This window comes from Melopsittacus undulatus, chromosome 3 (genome assembly GCF_012275295.1).
Source record: "Melopsittacus undulatus isolate bMelUnd1 chromosome 3, bMelUnd1.mat.Z, whole genome shotgun sequence".
In the NCBI taxonomy this organism is placed as follows: Eukaryota; Metazoa; Chordata; class Aves; order Psittaciformes; family Psittaculidae; genus Melopsittacus; species Melopsittacus undulatus.
The window spans coordinates 5,416,119-5,440,642 of record NC_047529.1 but is presented as its reverse complement, the minus strand read 5'-3'; the positions used below and the strand labels follow the sequence as shown (position 1 = coordinate 5,440,642).

The 24,524-nt window shown below is 43.3% G+C and overlaps 1 protein-coding gene across 1 annotated transcript in view; it reads right to left on the bottom strand.

Moving 5' to 3' along the window:
• Window positions 1-357: 357 nt before the first annotated feature.
• The window catches only part of LOC117435910 (1-phosphatidylinositol 4,5-bisphosphate phosphodiesterase beta-1-like), a 160,624-nt gene continuing 136,457 nt past the window's right edge, over window positions 358-24,524 (bottom strand). The window contains exon 4 of the mRNA XM_034060374.1: window positions 358-477. Within this exon, the coding sequence (XP_033916265.1) occupies window positions 358-477 (120 nt within the window). The remainder of the gene's footprint in view (window positions 478-24,524) is intronic.

The window sequence follows — 24,524 nt, the reverse complement described above, 5'->3', positions numbered from 1 at the left end:
GTATCACGCTTGCTGGGGGAGGCTGTGCTGGCCCGGGGCTTGCCTGGAGGGGAGTAGTGCTGAATGCCACCCTGGCAGGATGGGGAGTACCATAGGGACCTTCAGGAGGGGCTTGGTGCAAGGAAAACAGCAGAGTTTCGTTTCAGATTTAACTCTTTTTTCTATTTATTTCTGTAACATGATGTGTTTACCAATTGCCAGCTACAAATGGGGGCATTGAGCCCAACCAGCCCACCCTCTCTTGAACTGATGATATTTTATTCTCCAATAATTGCTTCTAATGAGCCTTCTGCCAAAGTAAAGGTATTCAACAACTCCAGAGGTACAAGAGCTCAAGGATTAGCACCTGAAACAGATTCACTGCCCACACTTGGCTTCCTCCTGCGTCTTGCAGTCTTGCTCCTGCACTTTTCCTTCTCCAGAAACCTCATCATGGTGGGGGCTCAGTATTTTATTGTTCATAAATGTGTCATGAACCTGCAAAGATGGCAGAAAACGTACCTGAACATGTACGCAGGACCACAGCCTCCAGAAAAGAGGGGCTAACTACTGACCTTTCTTGAGTGTCAAGTAAATGAATCAAATCATTCAGTTGATACTATAAGCTCAAACATTACAAAATGGCAAGTACTGCAGTGTTACATGAGGCTTTAAGGACACAGACATTAAGACCCCACAGAAAACAGGCCCTGAGTCTTGTCTCAATGTGGTATCCCATGTAGGTGTGAAATGACTGACTGCCTGTGAGCCCAATGCAATGGGAGGGACATACTAGACTGCGAGCACTACAGACCTCAGTGTCCAGGCAAGGACAGTACCTATCCACACCCACTAAGCTCCAAGCAGCAGAGAAACTTTAAGTGATGCCTCCAGAACCATAAGACATCCCAAGAAAATAAAGCAGGCCCTGTAAAATACATGCACATAAAGGCAGTTGTGAGAGCTCCAGCTCTTACCCACTTGATCCTGGGACTGCTGTGCACATAACTGATAGAAATATTTTAGGAAGTACTAGGAAAAAAGGCTGATTAAGCCTCACTGCTTAACAACATCACATTAGATATCCCAACATCTGGTGAGGAGGCTCATTTTCCCTTTGGGCAGGAGAAAGGGAGCAGTGCAAGAGGTAAATAACTAAATCATTTCAGCTCCACAGCTCAATGTTCACACCATAAGTAGCTCAAAAACCCACCTCCATAGAAGCTTATATGGGGGTGTGCAAACAGCCCTATTCTTCTGGAGCCCATAAGTGGATAAAATCAGATTTGCTCAGTAGCTTGTAGGATTGAGCCATTAAAGCATAATCCACAAATACCAGTCTAGAAAGTAAGGCTAATTCAGTCTTACACATAGTATGCACTACCATTTCTAAGCCAGCATCCTTTTAAATGTCTTTAATTTGCAGCTTATGCTGCTATTTCTAAGCTATTCCATATGTGCCAACAGAAATGTCGGGAAATTTGTTTGAAGCACTTCTTGTTTACCAGTGTCCTTCTAAGCTGCACACAAAGACAATGCTGCTCGTAACTCATAGTCTCCTCATAGTCATCTTCCTGCCTTTAGCCAGGTAGTATGTAAGGGGCAGATCTATACATGAATCTTCTCCAGAGAACAGTGAGAAGGGATGATCCTGTAGATGAGCAAGCTGGGCTGAACAGGTTCCATTTCTTGCTTGCCATTAGCCTAGCCTATGGATGGTACAGCAGAAGCGTTGTATGTATTTTAAAGCAGGCAGATATTCCTTTTTGCTTTGCAGTCCAAAAAAGACCTCCAGGAATTACTTCTTTTCAAAGTGCTACAGCAGAAGTGGGCACTGTGGGAGGGGGAAAAGTGTTAATCTACTTCTCAATATATTTTCCTCAGGAGGGTGGGGGAAAAAATTGTTGGAAAGAAAACAGATGAAAACCAGCTGAAGGAAGCATTAGTTTAGCATAGATGTTTCTGTGCAATACTTGTCATTTCAGACCAAATAGCCAGTGACAAAGATATGCTCATTACCCTGCACTGAAAAACAGCGACTGCATGTTAATGGGCTCTCTCCCTGATTAGGCTGAGGTTACAGTACTGAAAGCTGGACCTCCCACTGACTGCAAAGACTTCTGACCAGTAACTCGGCATCTGGAATAAAACCATTGTTAAGCTTGCAGTTGATGAGGGCCTTTTCTCCTATAACCACCTCAAGAACAAATGACAATGAAGAGGCTCGAACAATAGAACAGAATGGAAAGCAGATTACATATTCTGTACTATGGGAAGCAAACTAGGTGAACCATTTGGTTCAATTAAGACAAGCCAATATGGGAGCAACTTCATTATCCAATTTGGATCCCAAACCACAGTTTTATTTGCTGATATTCTCATGCTCTTTGCTCCCGGGAACACTGAATTAATCTCTCAGGCCCATATTCAATAAAATGTCTATCCTGTTCTGCCAAGACTTTTTATTTCATTTATTTGATGAGCTTTTTGGTAGAGCTGAAGTGAAGCAGGGTATTTAACTGAATACCTCAGTATTCTTTCCCTATGGATCACAGCCCCATTTGTGCCCAGCCTGGGGACATCGATCCCTGCCCCAGTGATGCTGTGGATGCCAGTCTCCAGCCCAGTCAGGAGCTCACAACCCAGCCTGACCCTGATCAAGCCCCATGAAGGTACCCAGTGCCCCCAGGGTCCCAGCTTCTCCCCATCCCTCACTGCACCCTCATCCTGAGGATTGTAATTTCTGAAGCATGCAGAGCTAGGAAGATCACAGCCAAACCCATCTGGGTTCCTCTCCATATCACATTCAAAACACAAATTTCACTATTTCACTACTACAAAAAAAGAGAAAACATGGAAAGTAACCCCAGATTTATGGAAAAACAGTGACAGGTAAAGAAATATAAAGTACTTTGGAAAACACCAAAAAGCATAGAGCCTAATTCATTTTTGTACCCCAAAGCTGTTCAGTTCATCTGAATTAAAGATTTGCTTGTATGGAAGAGATATGGAAAGAGATCCCCACTGCAGGGAAGACAGGAGCCAGACAAGGATTTTCCTGTCAACTTTTGCTCCTTGCTAGGTTTTCTTCTTTTCTTTTCTTGTTTTGTTTCAAAGAGAACAGAGAGAATAGCAGATAGGAATTAAAACTAAAACAATAGGTGGGTCACAAAAAGCTTGTGTCTTTATCTGACACACTACAAACCATTTACTCCCATAGGTGAAAACGTGGGATGACAACAACCAGTTTAATTTAAACAAAAGAGAGGTGATAAGAAAAGGGGAGAACAAGATGCCTGTTTATTTATTTTAAATCAGAAGCTGTGTTTCATCTGTACCAGCTGAGATTACAGCGAAGCTTTAGTAATGCCTTCAGTATCATCACTGACCTGTGAGGATCATAACCCAGAAAGTGGGATTTTAGTTATTAAATGGAGTATTAACTGTCACAGATCATAACTAGGCAGCCAACAAGCCATTTGAAAGAGCCATTTAGAAGAATCCTGGGGAGGGACTCTTCATCAGGGACTGTAGTGATAGAACAAGGGGTAATGGGTTGAAACTGAAACAGGGGAAGTTTACATTGGATATAAGGAAGAAATTCTTTACTGTGAGGGTGGTGAGGCACTGGAATGGGTTGCCCAGGGAGGCTGTGAATGCTCCATCCCTGGCAGTGTTCAAGGCCAGGTTGGACAGAGCCTTAGGTGACATGGTTTAGTGTGAGGTGTCCCTGCCCATGGCAGGGGAGCTGGAATTAGATGACCTTCAGGTCCTTTCCAACCCTAACCAGATTCTATGATTTTAAGAAACCCTGAGGGCTTCTTAATGGTCAACAGAAAAATATTGGCCCTATATGATGAGAAAATAACCATCAGCTCCATGTGCCAAGATCAGCCAAGAGAGTTGAGAACTGGAGGCCATCAACAAGAATTGAGTGAAGCTGACTGACCAGCTGGACAGAGCTTTATTTACATGAAATACAAAATCAAGCTATTAAAAAGGCAAGTCCTGCATGCCCTGACTACTGAATCTGCAATAACCCTCTGTATAAATACCTACCCCTTGTCTCCGGAGCTCAGCTGGCACCACATTGTTCACACCTTCACTCCTCAGAGAGCCCAACAATGCTTAAGGTGACAATGGGGCAGAGGGGACACAGTGGAGAACAAGTTCCTTATGAAAGAGAAAGACACAGTACAGGAGGTGTGAAGGGACATGTTCTCCTGCTCCCCCTAGATCTCATCACCTCCTGCCAGGGCCTCTGATGAAATCTGCTTCTAAAGACCAAACCAAAGGTATATGAGATGCTTGTACACCTTTGCAGTGAGTGCTATATAATACACACATAGAGAAGAACCCAGTCTATTTGTAGCCATTTCTTGCTGGGCCATGTCTAATTTGGAGCATCCTTGCCTTGGCTCACAGTCCAATCCTCATATATGTCCGTGGAGCACTTTGACTATTTACAGCTCTTTGTAATTAGGCATTGGAAATGAAATAGGTCGTTTCGAGAAGCAGGCTGCTGTGACTGAGCAGTTTTTAAACACAGAGAAATACATGCAAAGAATTTGCTTGCAGCTATTCAACACTGTATTCAAACACAGCAAGTTTGGGAAATGCTGTTTAAATAGTGGAAGTGAATCACTTTTAACCAGCTGCTGATGAATCAATAAAACATTAACTTTATATTAATACCATTAAAAAATAATGACCACTAGAGTGAGGAGCCATGAACTGATGATTACTGATGACTGCAAGAATGTTGCAGTGATGAACAGTAGATTAATAGAGGGAAAAGGTTAATAAGTACAAAGAAGGATAAAACTGCTCATGAACAACAGTTCCCTTTCCAATGGAAAATATGATGTTGTGAGAAATATAGGATACTTTGGCTAAATATTACACATATACACGATAATTGGGCTCTAGTCCCAGAGAGATACGCAGTCCTGACTGCTGTATCCCCTGCTTATACAGCCACTGTGAACAGCTCACAAGGTCAGCCCCTGTTTAAACCACACTCTGCCTATGCAGGAAGGAAGAACAGCAATTTTCTTCTGTCACCTTGGAGACTTCTCTGTTCCTCTCTTAACCTGCAACAGCTCACTTGTGCTCTCCTCTGCACTGTGCCCAAGTGGAGCGAATAGAACAGAACCACCACAACATCAACAACAGCTTTTTTGGTGTTCCTCCTGCCAGGTTCAGCTGCTGTAAACCTGAACGTAAGCCTGCTAACATAATCTCCACATAGCTAAGAACCCAGCTTCCCTCATCACCTTCAGATAGCCTGTCCAAGGTGCCTGATGATCTTCCAGCGTGCCAACAACCATCATAGCGGTACCATCAAATGGGAGTGCTATGCCCTAGGAAACTGAGGGCATTACCCCCCTAAAGACCTAGGTTTTTGGCTTCAGATGCTGACAATTGCAAAGTGACTTCAAATAAACAAGTAGCCTGTGGGAGAAAAGTACCTAAGGATTTTGTTGGCAGTTCTAGGAGAGTGAGCTGGTTATAAAGGCATTAACTCAGAACAAAACAATTGCTGGGGAGAAAGTGGGAGGATAAATGTGAGGCTCCAGCAATGCAAATGACAAACAAGGTAACAGGGCAGGCTTTTAAGACTTCAACTATGAAATTGAAGAGAGTAGCTTAACCATGTGAAAAAGGATGGAAGTAAAGCAGTGGAATAGTGGGAACAGGAGGCTTGGTGAGATCATCAGGGTAAGGGAGCTATGGCTGCAGAATGGGTGGTACCTTGGTCAATGAGGGAGCTAGGTTTTGTATGCCTGAAGGGTCAGAACTTCACATCCAAAGCTGATACTCTCAAGTAAGCACTGACTTTCTGCACATCTTATAGCTATATTGTGCCCTTTGCCTGTGTCATCACTAATGTGAAATCAGAAAACTAAAACTGTGAAATCAGAAAGATTGACATGTATGAAACATTTACACACACACATACACTGTTATTTGCCTTAGAATCCCAGACTGGTTTGTGTTGGAAGGGACCCCAAAGCTCATCCAGCTCCAATCCCACTGCTCCAACACCTTCCACTAGGGCAGGTTGCTCCAAGCCCCTGTGTCCAACCTGGCCTTGAACACTGCCAGGGATGGGGCAGCCACAGCTTCTCTGGGCACCCTGTGCCAGCACCTCAGCACCCTCGCAGTAAAGAACTTCCTAATGTCTAATCTAAATCTCCCCTCTATCAGTTTAAAGCCATCACCCCTTGTCCTGTCACTACTGCCCTTGTAAAAGGACCTTCTCCAGATTTCTTGTTAGAAAACATCTTGGAAATTCAAATCCAAATCTTCAGAAAGCATTTTAAAATTCACACACTGCAGACTCCCTTCCTCACATGAAATGCCTCAGGGCAGAAAATAACATGGGGAAAACAGCTTGAGGTTAACATTTTCAAAGCATGAAGCGTGCTAAAACTGGGGAAATGTCTTAATCTCCACTGGTGGAAATATCAAAGTGATTCACTTGCTGTATTAACACAACCAATATGTTAATCAGGACATAGGACAATGTTTTTAGGACAAAAAGAGTTCCCCAGTAGTATATTAACACAAAATTATGCACTTTGAAATAGGAAGTGATTAAAAACATGCAGAATAAAACCAAAGCATAGGAAAGCTTTTTTTTGATGGTAAAATCAAATTAGGTGTAATTTTTATTGCACTTACAGGGAAAACTGTATTAACATCCATTAAAATCTATAGTAACCTGATTAGCAACGATTGCTGTAGTTTAAATATGCACTTTGATGACTTCTGAAAAGTACATGTTAAAAATTAATCCAAAACACCCTCACAGAGCCTGGGCATGATGCCTCAGCAATGGGTGGATAGAGAGTTTCACACCTGCAGCCCGCTGGCATGGTTGCTGCTGCACAGAGGCCATGGTGGAGGAGTAAGTCACTCATCCATATGGATCCAGACTGCTTAACATGACCTGGCTGTGATGCAGTACAGAGGAAATCCATGTATCTGTGTCATGCTCTTTCACTGCAATAACTGAGCTCTTGCAGAATTCCTTAAATAAAGGAAAAATGTGTGTCTGGCACAAGGCCCTTGCAGGCTGCAGCATTTTTGGCTACAGAAGACGAGGGAGATTGTGGCAGAGCTTTGGGTCAGCCCATCAGCACAATGAGGCACAATATACCAAGGCAGCCCAGCTTCACTCAACCTGAGAGCACTGCAACCTAATCCCATCACATTACTGAGGTAGCAAAGACATAGAATCATAGAATCACAGAATCAGCCAGGTTGGGAAAGACCTTCACGATCATCAAATCCAACCTACTTGAGGCTATTACTAAACCATGTCACTAAGGGCCTCATCCATATGGATTTTGAACACCTCCAGGGACAGTAGAGTCTGGACTGGGCATTCCTGGGCAGCCTGTTCCAATCCACCCTTTGGGGAAGATATTTTCCTATCATCCAGTCTAAACCTTCCCTGGCACAGCTGGAGGCTGCTTCCTCTTGTCCTGTCACTTGTTACATGTGGATATAAATGATACCATTGTAATACTGCATTTTTATCGCTTCCTAGGGTTTTATCATCATCCTAAACTGACCTAACAGTGGGTGTCTCCTTTAGTACATGACTCCCCCTGTGGCATGTTCAGCATCAAAGAGAACCCTGAAGATTTATAAATACAGTGCAAACCTGGTTAATAGTCCTTACTCATTAAACTAGCTAAGGAGAGAAATGGCTTAAAGCAGGCATCTTAAGGTGCACAGGACATCTGCTAAGGTGGTCTACATATTGCGTATTGCATGAGCCTTGCAGTGACCCACACGCTTTACCAAAATAATACCCTTCTGCTAAGGCAATCAGAGCTTTGCCCACAAGAAGTCCACTAAGATGGATCCTTCCCTATGGAAATTCTCTTTTGTGTGCAGAACTAACACAGAACAATTTCCCAAGGTGCACTTAAAGGCAGAATTATACTCTTCCGTGCAGCTGTAGATGAACTTCACCTGGAATGCTGCCTTGTATACCTTCATCACAGTGAAGCAGTTGCATCACACTGCTTAAATGCACGTTATGGATCACTGCAGCTAAACAATATAAGACAGAAATTCTCTATGTCACAATTAATATGTAATCAATTTGTGGTGCCTTGTTCTCCAGCAGCCACTTAAAATGCAGGGAACAGGTACAGGCTTAAACTGCTGAAAGAATAATCACCCCTCTGACTGGGTCCTGAACATAATGCCACTCCATGGTATTTCTGTGACAAATATGTACAGATTCAGTGACATTTTCTTTTATTAAAGACTCTGTGTGGGCAAGAAAAGAAACAATTTATGATACCATTTAATATCAATACTAAACCACAAATGGAGGCGTTTTAAGAGAAAGTTGCCATGTTTCTTCCAATAAGTTCCCCTTTTGTGTTATCCATAGGTCATATTTTTCATATTCAAAGGCAAATGAGAGGAAAGGGGGAACTCAAAACACTGCCAGCGGAAAGGTTTAGAAGCAAAGATGATGCCTACTAAGAGATTAAACCTTTAGAGACTCCCCAGTACAATGAGAAGGAAAAGTCTGAGATAGGATGTATGGAAGAAATAGCAGGTAAGTAAAGATGTGAAAACATGTATATGCTTTATCATATGCCAAAGAATACAAGAAACCAACTAACAGTATCTATGCAATAAAAAATTCCCTATGTTATGGAAGCAGTCCATGGAGCAGCCATGCCTGGGTACTGCTGAACTTCCAGCCATTTTGTAAAGGTGTGACAAGGAAAGCTAAAAAGAAGGGGAGCAGGGACGATGGTGAAAAATAAGCTTTTCTGACTAGTGAGGTGGTCACAGGCTGAGAATCGCCACATCAGAAGTGAAATGGCTGTTAGTGGCCAATAGAATCATAGAATCATAGAATAGTTTGGGTTGGAAAGGACCTTAAGATCATCCAGTTCCAACCCCCTGCCATGGGCAGGGACACCTCACACTAAACCATATCACCCAAGGCTTCATCATAAAATCACCCAACAGCACAGAGAAGACAAGTAGCTGATAGTTATTCCCGCAACAAAAGATAGAGAGAAAACAACTCAAACAATCCTATATAGTGCAGCACATACTTTTCAAGTCATGCTGTTGCAGTGAGCTGGGCTGGATCAATTTAGCAAGCTGAGGTCTGCAACTGCATTCTGCATGAACCTGACTACCGACTGTGGTGCATGCAAATTCCTTCTTCTAGATCCTTGCCTGACTCCTCGTCACTGTGATGGGAGATGGGCCATCAGTGGGAAATTGTAGGCTGAGTCCTTAAATCACAGCAGCAGAGCTACATTTTGAGAGCATTTCCACATTGCAGCAGACAAGACATAGACATATAGACAGTGTTTAAATGGCATGTTCTCTCCATACAGGCATATTTAGACACAACACCAAGACAAGGCACAGATGCCTGGTTATACAATCTCACCTGCAGCTAGTTCTGTCTATGCAACCTTTCACAAGATGCAAAAATGTCATTTTAGATGCTGTAGAGACTCTCAGTTCTGCATTAGGTAACACAGCTTTAAACTGACTTGGCACTAGAGACCTAAGAGCAAGCATAGTAACGATACTGGATGTTCCCATCTGAATTTGATTTAGATTTCTTGGGTTCCACACACTGTGGAAACTGTGAGGTAGTTATTTACTACTGTTTGCAATTGGTGCTGACCTGGGGACAAGTATTAATGCAAGAAGCAAAGGGTTCAGATATGTAGATACCAACCAATGGATGAGAAGAATGGCATTAACTGCATTATTTATACTTGTATTTCAATGACTGCTAATGTTTAGAGAATCCATTTTCAGTCACGTGCCACCAACTTTCCTGGGCAGCTTTTAAGCTAAGAATATGATCATTTATACTGTTCATTAGATAAAAAACCACGGAGGAAAATTGTCTGGGTCACATGTATTGGGCAACTGGCCTGTATACACATACACAGTATACACATACTGCAAAACTACACATTTCTCTTTTGTACATACTGAATCCATGAATTAATAAGCCTGCCTAGCTGATTTCTGAATGCATATACCTGAAAGGAAAGAAGAGACATGCTAGTAGATTTATGGGTATACGAATGCTTAAAGGTTTATTTGTTCAGCACTGATTGGAGAAAACCATAAGTATTCTCTGGAAGACAAAAAAAGGCTCCATTTTTGTTCCAGTACTTGGAATTTACCCTGTTCTCAGAACTATGTTGCCAAAGAACTGACTTTAACAGGATGCTGTAACACAAACACTTAGCAGAGGAGCAGAAGAGATACTGGATGCGAGAGATGCAGTGCACTTTGCAAACGTCTTCTCCAGGGAATATGACATCATGTCTTGACTGCTCTGTCAGACATTCCCAAATGCTGGACAACTCAGACAAAATGGATTGTATGTTGTCATTTGCCACTCAGAAGCTGCTGCTACTTTGCTGAATGACTGCGTGCTACCCATTAATGCTCTCCATCTGCCTTGAAGTTCTCAGCTTGCATCTTAATGGTGCCTATCAAAATAATACCAAAATGGGATTAACAGCTACAACTTAGACTTGCAGTGATTCCATAATAACCTGAGTTCTAACCCACTTGCCTGACCACAAAGCTAATATTCAGGCTGTTGATGTAAGCTAGCATTGCATTTGAGGACAGGATCCAGACTTTATGGACTATTCTCTCCATTTCCTTTGCAGTCCAACCACAGTCAGATCATCAGTCCAGAAGACTTCAAAGCAGCAAAGCCTTTAAGTAGCCTTTTTCCACCAGCAAAGAAAATTGCTGAACACTGGAAATCAATTAAATAACCTCTTGCAGAAAACCCAGTCAGACACAAATCCTGGCCAAGGTAAGAAAGGAAGGAAAAAGAGAGGACAACCACACAGTCTTTCCTACAGGTTCTCTTCTCACCTCAGAGTGGAGAGAGAGCTGTACAGTGTTTGTACAACTGCTTATACCTTGCTCTTGTTTGTACAAAAGTGTGAACATTTAGAGTCATTCTCTTATGGTAACTTCACCTTTTCCTTTATCTCTGTAATTAGTCTGGAGCTCATGCAGTCCTTTGGGCTACTTACCTGCTACGGTTTACGCCTGATGGGCACATGTCAGAGCCAGAAAGGAAGGTTGCTTATGCCACATTTCTTCTGTTTCAAATTTCTCATAGTTTCTAGTAAGCCATGGTTCTGTGATTCATTGCATGAATGATTTGTATGAATGACACTTTGAAACATGTATAAAGTGAAGAAATCAACCCCAGGAGCTTTTAAAACAAAGAAACATATTCCCACCTGCATCCTAAACCTGAAGATGAACTAAAATAATACAAGAGGCCTCTGAGATAAGGTTTGCACAGTTCACCAGCTACTGCATGTTGTGACAGCCCAGGTGGTTATCTGTTAGGATGAAATACAGTTATTAAGTATGTCTGAATGAGTTGGAACAAACAGTAACAGAAAGTAATGCAACGCTCAGCTGTCACTGATCATCCTCAGAAGCAACAATAACTTCCTCTCTTATCTCAGCAGCATGATTCCTAGTATGAAGAGGAAACATCAGCTTCTATATATCATCCATATGGGAAGTGCAGCAACGAGATGCTTCCATTTGCTCTTGCTTTTTATTCTTTTGATGGAGAGATGGAATTCACTGTTGTGATGGAAAGAACCCCTCAACTAAACAAGAACCTCACCAAGCCAGACAACCCCAAAATTCCACTGTAATGAAACCAACACATCTTTGCCCACGTGTAGAAATTCCTCCATCTTCATGGGGCAATTGAAATACAATTTAGATGCCTCACAAAGAAACAGTGAGCCTGTCAGCTCTAATGCCTTATGCAAGAAGCCAGACTTCACCTAATGCAATAACAGCATCCTGCATGGTCCCAAATCTCTCTGTCTCCATCTCCCTCCTATCTCACTCTTCAGCTTTCCTACTTAAAATAGGCCTCTGTGTTTGATACAACCATGCAAAGCAGGTATTAAAGAAACATACGATTGTTTCATATTTCTATGGATTTACAAATTAATGCAGAGTTAGGGCATTTCTGGGAACCCCACTGTATTGTCTGTGGAGTATAAAACTTTAAGCATTTTCAGATCTAAAAAGCTAAATAAAAGTCACTCTCAGGAGTCTGTATTACTTTGAACATTAAAACTGAACTGCTCCCACTCCTTAAAGCTTCCTTGAACAAAGTTTAAGATAGGAAAGCAGCAGCACTAAACAAATGTTTCATCCTTTAAAGCCTGAAAATAGGTCTTCTTTTTCCCTGTACAAAAATAAGCATTACCGTTTGGTGTAGTTGGTATGGAGTAGATTTGAACACATGAAGTTCTGCTGGTTTAGGGACAAGAAGGAGCCACAGCACATATATATGAGTGTTAGCATGACAGGGGAGCAATCCTGTAGGTATTAAGGACTTAAAATGCCAAGAAAATCAAAGATTACTGGACAAAATCCAGTGGCCAACAGCTTCCAATTTGTATGACCAACCTGAGATTCATCGAAGACTTAAAATCCTGGATAAGACAGACCTGTTTGGCTCTTTTAATCCACACAACCTCCTTACATCAAACCCAGCAGTGACTTGCCCTTCTCACACTACAGGTTTCTAAAGACAGGGATGCAAGTTGCATTTTTATCCATTAATTTCTATGGCAAAATGATGAAAGATTAGGGGCATACTACAAAATTATCCAACCTAACAACATTTTGAAATGGAGAACATGTTTGAAGTCAGCTAAGTAAGCTGGTTCCAGGATGGATCTCGGAAAAAGGCTGGTGAAAACTACACTTATCCTGCCAAAACATGGAAGGGATGCTTCCCAACCAGAAAGATTTGGCAGTATGAAGCATTTACATATCTCATAGCAAAATGCAGAATGATTCCCTAAAATATTTTAAGAAAGATAATGCATGTTTCAAAGCCATTTTTAAGACCATGTGTTCCAGTTCAGGTTACACAACACTGCTTCTATTAAAAACAAAGCTTAGTCTCAAAAAACCCCCCACACCCAACCACGTTCCTGGTGTTTTGAAATGACAAATAGATGCCCAAGAGCTTTTTCTTCATTAAGTAACAAATTGCTTCTCAGGGATGTGTATTTTAAGATAGAGCAGAAGTGGCCAATCCTCAGCTGGTGTAAATTAGCACTGTTGCAGGGAGCTCTATTTTTACCAGCTGAAGATTTGCCCCTAAGCATCTGTCAGTGAAGCGAGCCAAGGAACCATAGACATGTACATGGAAAGGCATTCATCCTAAAAAATGACAAGAGACTTTTGACAATTACAGGGACAGGGGGATATGCAACAGATGAGGAAAGTGACAGTAAGTAAAGAACTACAGAATAGTTGGGGTTGGAAGGGACCTTCAAAGCTCATCCAGTCCAATCCCCCTGCAATGAGCAGGGATATCTCCAACTAGATCAGGTTGCCCAAAACCACATCCAGCCTGTCCTTGAATGTCTCCAGGGATGGGGCATCCACCACCTCTCTGGGCAACCTGTGCCAGTGTTTTACCACCCTCATTGCAAAGAATTTCTTCCTCACATCCAGCCTGAATCTCCCCTCCTTCAGTTTAAAACCATCACCCCTCGTCCTATAGCAACAGGGCCAGCTAAAAAGCCTTCCCCCATCTTTCTTATAGGCCCCTTTTAAGTACTGAAAGGCTGCAATAAGGTCTCCCCGGAGACTTCTCTTCTCCAAGCTGAACAACAGCAGGAAAGCAGAACAGCAATAATGAGAACTCTCTAGGTACAGCGATACAGCACTGAGCTCTGTGTTACAACCCTCCCTCCCAAACCCCATGCTGCAGATCCCCCGTGTTAACTGTGCTTCAGCATCTGGGCTGAGTCAGCACCACTGGTTCCTCCCTATAGCAGTCAGTGACAGCTGGTGAATGCACTGCTGAAATCAAAACAATGGTTATTCTCAACAATGGGATAAAACATTTACAGGCACAGGTTTTAAGATAGCAATTTTCATTGCATCTTGGCTGCACACGTCTAGCCAGCCTCTCTGAAACCGCCTCCTTGACGTCTGCAGAGCACATCTCCCTGCTCCATACGCTCTGCTTGACTGGCTGCTGCCTGCCTGGCACTGGGCATTGTGCAATCTGGATAAGGGCTGGGAATCAGCCCATCCCTCTTAATAACAGGGCACTCTCCTGTAGATCTGGGCTGGCTATCCTGAGCTATTGTTTGGTTTCTGCTTGTTTTTCCCATAACCTTTGTTGGTGTAACCCAATACAGCCGTGAGCTCGACAAGCCACGAAGCCCACATTTGATATGGTGTTAATCAACTGTAACAGAGCAGCTTCAAAGTCATCACACACGCAGGAAAGGGTATTTGAAAGATCAACCACCTCCAGTTTTAAACAAATACTTTCCCCAGTATCACGTGTAGTGTTTCCGTAAATTCAGAACATGAAGAGGGACAAAAAACATGTTTCCTAATATCACCCACATAAGAAATGTCTTTTTGCATCCTGAAAGCTTACCTTTTCCAGCATTGTCAAAAGATATGCTGCTGCCATAAACCCTCCTGCTTGCTTCATTGACAGGAAAACAAGAGACTGGAGCTGTGGCACACTATTTACAGACACAAACCACACCAAGCTAGCTCTGCAACACTGCCTTTTAAAACTACAAACTTTCATTGCTTGGGATATGCCTCTTGTTAGATACAAAAGGCATTAAAATGAGTACCCCAGCTACTGGTAAAGAATAACTTCTGGACATGACACAATCAGTAATTAGCATTTATCCAGAGAGAAAGCCATGATTCACAGGTGATAATGACATGAGACTGAGTGTACAGGAGCAGTTACTCACATCCCGGAGACGCAAAGGATGTGCCACCACTAAATGACTTCACATTATGTATGGGTACACCTTTCTAAATGGTCACTCAAAAAGCAGGGACAGACAAAAAGCTGTGGAGAGAGGTGATTTGGACTTAAATTCTGCAGAGGGAACATTATGAAAGTGATGGAAACTAGCAGAAAGAGATTATTAAGTTTATCCTGTGCTGGAATCACTGCCACCTCTCTTAACAATAGGCTTTATCCTTCATGTAACCAAATTTATGCTAATCTCTTGAAGACTTCCAGAAACCAAACCCAGAGAAACTCAGGATCTTCAGCATTTCAATACTTACCCTGCAATACCCTCCCTTCATATCTTCTTTATTTTCATTTCTATTTTAACCTGAAAGCCCATTTTAGCCTACTCTAGTAAATACTGAAGGGTATTTACTCTGGACGTCAAAGCACTGGCGGTACTTCTATCTCATTGTAAAAGGCCAAGATAACAAATACAGATTTATTATTCTATGTCCCACCTTTCACACTATGCAAATTCACCCAGCCTGCAGCCTACTTTTGGCAGTCCTCTATCCCAAGGGCCCTTTAGGAAGAGGCTATCAGCCAGATTAATTATTTTAACAATAGCAGCCTTTTCCTACTGCCATTTTTTCTGTCACCATTCTATGACATAAAGCAAGGGGGATGCAGAATGCATTTATCCAGCTTGTAATATATCTCAGTCCATAGCTTCCCAGAAGCACTAGATTCAGTGTGCAAGTACAAAGCCATCAGCCTCATGTGACTCATTACAGGGGACAAGAGAGAGCATCACATGTCCCTGCTTCTGGAAGGGGCCGTGTGGTCCATCTGGTTGGCAAGGTTGACCATCACAAGAGGACAGATAGAGACAGCTGTTAAAACCCCAGAATTACAATAACCTTCTCCTGCCTGTCGTCATTCCTTACAATACGTTAGCTTTCAAATGGAAAATGTGGCAAATCATAAATCCTTTGGTGTCCAGTAACTTACGTACGGCTCATTTACCGGTCCTGCCCTCTTGACAGGTATTAGACAGGATCATAATTGCAGCAGCACATGATCTTTGCGTAGCACCAATGAAGGGACATGCACTGACCTTCCCATGTGTCTCGCCTGGGAGCCCTGACTCCCCAGGAGTGAGCAATGTGCTGTGCAGCACTGCCTGCTATGGGTGTTGTGGGTATGCCCATGCAGCCTGGGGACAGCAAATCCACCCAGTAACTGGCCCAGTGCTTGTGGAGCTCCTGCAAAGCTGGGGCAGCTGCTGTGTCACTGCCATTGTATCTCAGGGCATGAAAAAGAACCCTATGGGATCCTTATCTACAGACATGCATGTAAACTGGATGTGTTTACTGGGAGAAAAAAAAAGACAAGGGGGCATGGCTTTAAGCTGACAGAGGGAAGATTTAGTTTAGATACAGAATAGATAGGAGAAAATTCTTCCCTGTGAGGGTGCTGAGGCACTGGCACAGGGTGCCCAGAGAAGTCGTGGCTGGCCCATCCCAGTGTTTAAGGCCAGGTTGGACAAAGCTTGGAGCAACCTGCTCTAGTGGAAGGTGTCCCTGCCCATGGCAGGGGGTTGGAACTGGATGAGCTTTAAGGTTGCTTCCAACCCAAATCATTTCATAATTCTGTAAGTATGGGCAGTATTTATAAAGATGGGAAAAATAGGGATTTTCTTACTCTCAACCACCACCTGAAGTTAGCAGACTGTAGTGGGTAGGATAAGGCAAAACCAAGGATTCTATGACTCCTCTTTTTACATTTGTTTTACAACTCAGAGCTCCAGATGTGCATGGAAAGAGAATGAATCATTCCTCTGCCAATCTGAGTCACTCCAGGCGTCAGGACCTGTCATTCCATTGGGTGACCACAGCTTCACGGCTCTTTAATCCAATTTCGGTCTTTTTGGAGATGCTGGTCCCAAAGATGCAAAACAAATGTGTGTGCTGGAGATCAGTTCCTGTGCACGGGCTGTGCTGTATGTTTTATTTAACAGAAAACAGAGCAGTTGGCACTCTGCAGCCTACTCTGTAATGTTTGCAAATTGATAACAACCCTAAAGAGATGCCAACAGGAACTTAGCACAAGTTAAAGGAATCACCTTTGAAGTGGCATTCTGACACAACGGTGTCAAAACACATTTCCTTTCTCAATGGAACAATCCTACTCTTTCATACTGTCAAACAGAGGGGAGAAAAGTGGTTTTAATCCCATAGGAAAACAGCAAATCTACAGGGAGGCATGAATGGCTGGTGAGCTCATAGAACTACTTGGGGTGAAGACAGGAAGATCTTCTAAAGGCAAGGGGTGTTTGACAGAGAAAAGACCTCAGGATTATCCCAGAGAGTCTCACTCATGACAGTGCAAAAGAAAGTATTTTCCCTCTATTCCCAGTCTAGCCAGTGTAAGGTTAGATGGGTATCAATGTTTAGATGAGAAAGCCTGAAACAGCATCAGGCACTGAAGCAAGGAGGAACCCGAGTTAGTGCTCAATATTCTCTTCTTACAGAAAATCCAATGAGGTTTTGTACATCCTTTGCCAAATGTTGGGAATTTTTTGTGCTTTTATGAGGACTATCAGCCATGTGTTTTGCAGCACTAGATCTCTCCAAACTGAGGTTTGATGCTTGTGTTATTTAAGAGTGCCACAGGAGAGAGGGCATCTATCAAACATGCAATAACAGATGTGGCACTCCCTCAATCTGGAACAGAAAAGAAATTTAGAAGTAAGAATGACCTCTGCCCAACCTGTAGCTGTGAATCATTTATTACAGAAGCCCAGCACAGAATGTCTTAACTTAAAGCAGGAGGAAAAAAGCTTAAGATATTCCTGGCTACCCGTACATTTAGAAGCAGTGAGTGTTCCAGGGGCAGATCTGTTGCACAGAGATCCCAGTGGTGCTGAAAACCTGGTGTGTGATTCTTCTCTACCTCACAGGTGAGGAGGAGATGAGCACCCACTAATGGTGGGACCACATTCGGTATGCACCTGGAGGACATAGGATTTATTTTCATCCCATTTGTGTATGCCAAGCCTGCTTTACAGCATGAAACAGGTGAGCTTCGCTTCAAAGCACACTCCTAAAGCACCAGTGTGCACAAACCTGTTGATATGAAAGGAGCTAGTGAAGCATACCTGTGCTGCAAAGGCTGCCAGCTGCAGAAACAATGCAGGTGGACACACAATGGGAGCACTCTGGAGAACAAGGGAGTGAGCAGTGAACCACAGTGCTGTTAAAGAGATGAGCAGCATTCAACACTGAGAAGGTGCCTTAGCCACGAATCGGCAACACCTCACACCTGGAGTTATAACAAGTTCCCTTACCCAGACATGAAAGAAATGTGTGTCAGCTAGAACACTAAGGGCATCCTGCAAGTGCTCATGTTTAAGGGTGATGTGGTAGCAGGAACTGATGTGAGCATACAGGCATAGACACATTGGTTTACATACACAAACAAATGCATGAATGTGCAGGAAGAGTAGAAGACCCCCCCTGAACAAGTGACAGTGATAGCTATGCATTCAGCTACATTTTAGTTGCACTCCACAAAAAGAGCCGAATAGAGAGAAAACAGCAAACACAACCCATAATCTGGCAGCTCATGCAGGTCACATTATTTTTGAGTGATTTAAAACCTTTAAAACCCAGGAACTTATCTGAGGCAACTGCAAGTGGGGATAGTGAGGGTGCAGAAGGGGAGGATGGGGTCAATAACACCGTCAACTAATCATCTTCCTAAGTGAAACATAAGTCTGGGAGCTGGAAACCCCAACATGGACAATTCGGTCATCCCAGCCAGGCTCTGGCATGTCTATTGGCTGCTAATAATGATCCTGTCCTTAACACACAATATTGATTTTCCCCTTCTGTTTGCTCGAACTTCTTACTCTTGTCTATCTGGTTTTATTGAGGGTTCCTAAGAGTTCCTGAAGCTGAACTGGCTGATTGCCTGAGAAAGCCTTACATGGACATGGGCACCCTACTTGTCTCTAGAGGCATTTCAGCCCAGCAATGAGGCTGCCACCTTGCACTCCTGGTTCCAAACAATGCATCTGCAGGCTTGCTCTGAGGCATTTAACCACACACAATGGGATTGCTTCCTCCCCAAAGCAAAAGAAGTCGGATTTGCGATTTTCCTTGGAAATAAAAAAAAAGAGGTATAATTACCGACCATTACTAGCACGTCCTCCCCTCACAAAAGGTTGAACATTAACGTTTCTAAATGGGTTTCCTAAGCTTTTTTTTTGCTTGGTAAAAATATCTGACAAGGTTGGGGGGAAAAAAAAGCCTTCAAAACATAAGCAGCGTGAAGTCCTTTTGCTGCATAATACGTTTCTTATTTTGGTAATAATGAAAGGAAAGTTGGGCACTTTCGAAAGCAGTTTGTTCCAGATTGCTAGCTCTCACTGTACAAAAATAATGACCCTTTCCCCACCCCATCCAAACAGTAGCACGCAATCCCGGCGGCACAATATCCCATTGTGGAGCTCTGAATGCCGAACTGGCAGAGGAACTGGTGCGAAGGAGGGAGCACAATGGCCCTTTTGCCCTTCTCCTGCTGCCAGTGCCAGCGCAGGGTAACATGACTCACAGCCGCTGCCAATATGTTCATCTGGGGGAATGAAGGAAGAGGCCACACTAAGAGAGATGCATGGATGAATGCCAAGCTCCAACCTCGCTCCTGTTAGCTACTTGGGAGAGGAAGTCTCTTCTGATGGAGATGAACCACAGGCACACACTGGGCAGGACAGTCCCTTTCAGCAGCACTGCCTGTGTTTAGAGGCACACCAGGGCTTGGCTGCTTTAGAGAACAACAAATCTCCTTATGAGTCTGGAGTCTAAAACAGAATCTTACTTTGCACACACAGAAAAGCTCATGATTTTTAACCTTTACTTCAGCTCTCCCTGCTTTTTCTGCCTTCTATCATACCTTCATGTCCTCTGCCCTCCTGCATTTATCAGATGAGTAGGTGGATGGGTGTAAGAGTCCCCCACAATCCACAGTGATGCCACCTTGTGAAACCAAAGCACACAGCACAGGAATGAAGGGACACAGCAACCCAAAGCAAGATACATGCACCCAATCCCTCTGTTCCAGGAATAACACATCCTACCACACAGGATGCAACCTCTGTGCTCAGGTAAAGCAAATGAACCAACAAATAGCATTTGTACTTCTACATTCCTCAGCCACTTCCAAGGCTTCCCCCTAGGACAACACACCCAGCAAGCCACCATGATGTGGAATGCAGAATCCCATCACAAGGGGTCTCACAGCATAACTTGTTGGTTGAAGGCAAGAGAAAACATGCTTGGAGGTAGCCCACCATGCTCCCACGTGGGCTCCAGCCCCACAAGTATCAAAGTTGCTCTTCCCCCAACTCCTACTTGCTGTCCTTGCATGCAAAGCCCAAACTGGTATTTCACCATCCTTCTTTTCTTTGCCATGACTCTCCTGATGGCACTTGCTTTTCCCTCAAGCCAGCAATGGTGATGCTCTAAAGTCATTGCTTCCTGCAGGACTTGGTTGACAGCTCTGTTTTGTTTATGGCTCCTTTCAGTTTGGCCACACAATTATGTCCATTTGCAGTGCAGAAATGAATTCCAAGAATCAAGTGACTCACATTCATTAAGGCTGTTTGTACAGAATTTGACAATGTTGTACTCCATCCAGAAAGGACTCTGTGTCCATGTTTGCAGCAAGGCTGGAGGGACTAATGACAATGATGAGCTAAGTGTGCAAGCTGACACCTCCGCCTCCACCACACAATCAGGAGCACATGGAGGGCTAGTAAAGAGACATCACTGCCTTTCTCAGGTACCACAGGGAAACCTTTCATAGCCTGACACAGAATTAGAGCCATAGCTAAAAAAAGGGTGGTGGGGCTTTTTTATTTGCTTGTGGGTTCATTTATGAATTATGAGGATGCTCTGTTTTGCAGGACTAGGGAGATACACAAATTGTGTTGCCACATTAAACGGGTATGCATGTGTCAAAAACCATATTCCATTTTTTTTCTGGAATTCTCTTTACAAATTATTGGAGCTTTTCACTCCCAAGAGCTATTCCTATAGCCATAGGAACAGCACAATATCAATTATTTAAGTCAGATCCAGGACAACACAGTAGGTAGTTCTAAAGTTGTCAATACATACACCCCAACCATGCTTGTGGATAGGCAAAGCGGTGGTTACACATAACCATGGCAAGGCCATGACACAAGGAAGGAAGCTCAAGGCTGGTGTGAACTTTACCTGCAGTCACAGACTCCAATGACACATTCACTATGAGGGTGCTGAGGTGCTGGCACAGGGTGCCCAGAGAAGCTGTGGCTGCCCCATCCCTGGCAGTGTTCAAGGCCAGGTTGGACACAGGGGCTTGAAGCAATGTGCTCCAGTGGAAGGGGTCCCTGCCTGTGGCACGGGTTGGAGCTGGATGAGCTCTAAGGTCCCTTCCAACCCAAACCAGTGTGTGACTCTGTGATTCCTCTGCACAGGCTTCTGCTGGAACACCAATTAAATAGCAACTTCAGGGATGTGGAAGCCTCCAACTCATGCACAGTGTGAAAACCTTTTCATTTTTATGTTAATAAGCTTATCACTTACCATCTCTTTACATTTCTTTCCGAATTTTTGCCCATTAAAAGCTACAGAGCTGGCCTTGAGGTACCTCATGGAAAAATCAATATTGTTCTTCACAACTTAGGTCAGAGCCTGCTATTTTGATCTCTGTGCACTTCTGCTGAGCAGTAAGAGCAAAAGTCAGTATAACCTGCGGCTTTCATGATAGGGTCAGCACTTCTTTACTTTAAAATATTCCAGCTGACCCCCAGAGGATTCAAGCTGTTACTGGATATTCCTTCTCTCATACAAACCCTCCCACTGACAGCAGTGCATAATATTTCCATCAGCAAAACCAACCGTTCCTCAGTTTAAAATGATGTCTTTCTCACTGACAATCAGCAAGTGTCATCTCTGAGATGTATCTCATCCTCTGGCAAACACAGCAACTGTTTCTGTATTGAAGTCGCAAGTAAAAGCTGTATCTGGTGCTGACTTCAGTGAGAAAAGCATTTTGCTTCTTAAAAACATGAATTTGGTTTTCAAAATCACCCAAGTTAACACCAAAGCTGTGTCCTGCTGACTGTCAATAGCAACTAAATCTTTAGGAGATGACAGAACGCTGAAGCTGTTGAAGGAGCAGAAAGGAACAGCAAGATTTCACAGATTGAATGTGGCTATTTGCAATTTTCCATAACACATGGAAAAAGCAACAGTGGCTGCACAGAACTGTGCACAGAGCATGTTCCAGAGAATCAAAACCTCAAGGGAACAGGCACATTGCTTTTGCTGCATGAAATGAAAACCAGTTGCGCTGACCCGAGGTCTGGACCTGGTTATATTTCAACTAATAGGTACTGCTAAAGGAGAGCTGACAGCTTTCCCTTCCCAAAACTATTGGGACCACCAAGTTCATATATTCAGGTTAAATGGCTCTCACAAGGCCACAATGAAAATGTGGTTTTCTCTGTTCATTTTTCCATCTGCCAGAGAGCAGGAGATAGACAGCAAAGTGGATTGCACCATCAATAACCACCTCACTTTATCCATTCCTCCCCCAAAAGACTAATAGTGTTTGGGCTTCCAAACTCGTGATTTATTACTTCCAGAAATCCAGATGGGAATTCACTGGGAGAAAACGCAAGAGCTGTCCAAACAGGAGCCTGACAAAAGAGCTACTGCTTGAAAAGCAAAGCTAGACTGAGAACTGGAAAAGGTCACATCTCTTTATTTCTGCAGGCAATTAACCATCAGAGTGACTTACTCAGGGATTCGATCCATTCATTCCTCAAGTAGAATGACCAAATAACTTTCTCAGTTGAATATTGATAGGTAATTTTGCCATTGAGTTAATGCAGCTTAAAACTAATTTTCAAACACTTACCCAGCTCAGCTGTGGATTTGGCTCAGGAATCACAGAGTGAACTTCCACCACTCCTCCTGGGCAGGACAGCACTGATCAGGTTCCTCACCCGCATGTACACATGGCCAAGGTGCTCACAAGAGCTGAGCACCTCATCATGCCACAAAATCAGGGCTGACGTGGTGAACCAGAACCCATGTGTTCAATAGCACTCTGCAGATACAGAGCTCTCCTGGGGCAGTAAAGCAGACATTAGGACTGAATGGTACAGACCTCTGGGGTTATAAAGCTCAGTAGAGGGCAGAAATTGCCAATAGCTTTTCTCTTCCCTCTATGCTTCTGTTTACAAAACTATTGGGAAACAATTAATGCATTTTTATGTCCTCTTCTCACTAAACCTATGGTGTATGACGAAGTGATACTACTAAACCATTAGAAGAACCATGAAGTAACACATAATCATGAACAGCAGTGAGTCACAGAGCACTAGGATTTGTCAAATATCCCTTCCCAGCAACATGAATCATAAAAATTAAAAACAAAAATAAATCATTAATTTCAACACTAATGATAGCAGCCACCAGCCTGAATTAAGTGTATTAAATTCAGTGTTGCTCCTATTAGATTGGAGGCAGCTATCAGAAAAGGCAGAGAGACGAGAGGAGAAAAGGAGCGAACAGCTAAATGAAGCACATGCTTAGTGCTTGTGACAGTAACATTCTCAGCTCCAACCACTTCATGCAGCTAGATGACTTTGTGCTGTATAATTCTTCCCTGTGAAGGTGCTGAGGCACTGGCACAGGGTGCCCAGAGAAGCTGTGGCTGCCCCATCCCTGGCAGTGTTCAAGGCCAGGTTGGACACAGGGGCTTGGAGCAGCTGCTCCAGTGGAAGGTGTCCCTGTCCATGGCAGGGGTTGGAGCTGGATGAGCTCTAAGGTCCCTTCCAACCCAAACCATTCCAGGATCCCATCAGATTGCACAGACAACTTACTGCTTGGAAGTATGACAACTAAAAACTGACACCATGAACAAAGACAATTAAAATACACATTTATTCTAAAGGGAAAAGAAAGCCTCAATTGTTGTGTTTTCAGAAAACATCTTATTGAAATAGTACCATCAGCTTCACAAAAATGATGTGAAGGTAAACAGCTCTTTCACATGCCATCAGCGAAACAGAGAAAAGATGGCTGGGGGGGGGGGGAATCATTTAGCAAGTGTTCAGCTCCACCAGAAAGCATTTCTGCTTTTAAGTTTTGAAAGAAAGCCAACCAGTTCACTCAGTATTTTCTACTAATAGGCATTTACCCACATCAGCTATGCCAGCCATTTGTTTAGTACAGAATTATTGCCTGTACGTCTTGAAAATTGAGCCTGTCATACAGATATTTTCTTTCAAACAAAAGTCCATGCCCATTTAATAAATGTGAGCATCTCAGAGACAATCATAACCTTGCATGGAGCAATCAGACACAGGAACGTGGTCATTTTACAAAGCACTGAATCGAATGTGCACACATCCAGCTTCCTCCCCTCCTTCCTTCGACCAGCAGCACCCTTGACATGGCTGAAACACACACGGAGCAAAATGCAATCAGCTCAAATATGGGGATCAACATTTCACTCAGACACCAACAATTTCATACAGCACAATTTCATTCAGAGTAGAGGTAAAGGACATACACAGCACACCCTCAGCCAGCTTAGAGCCATGGGGGGCCTCCAAAGCTGCAGAGTAGCTTGATATCTGATCTTGAAACAGGAAAGA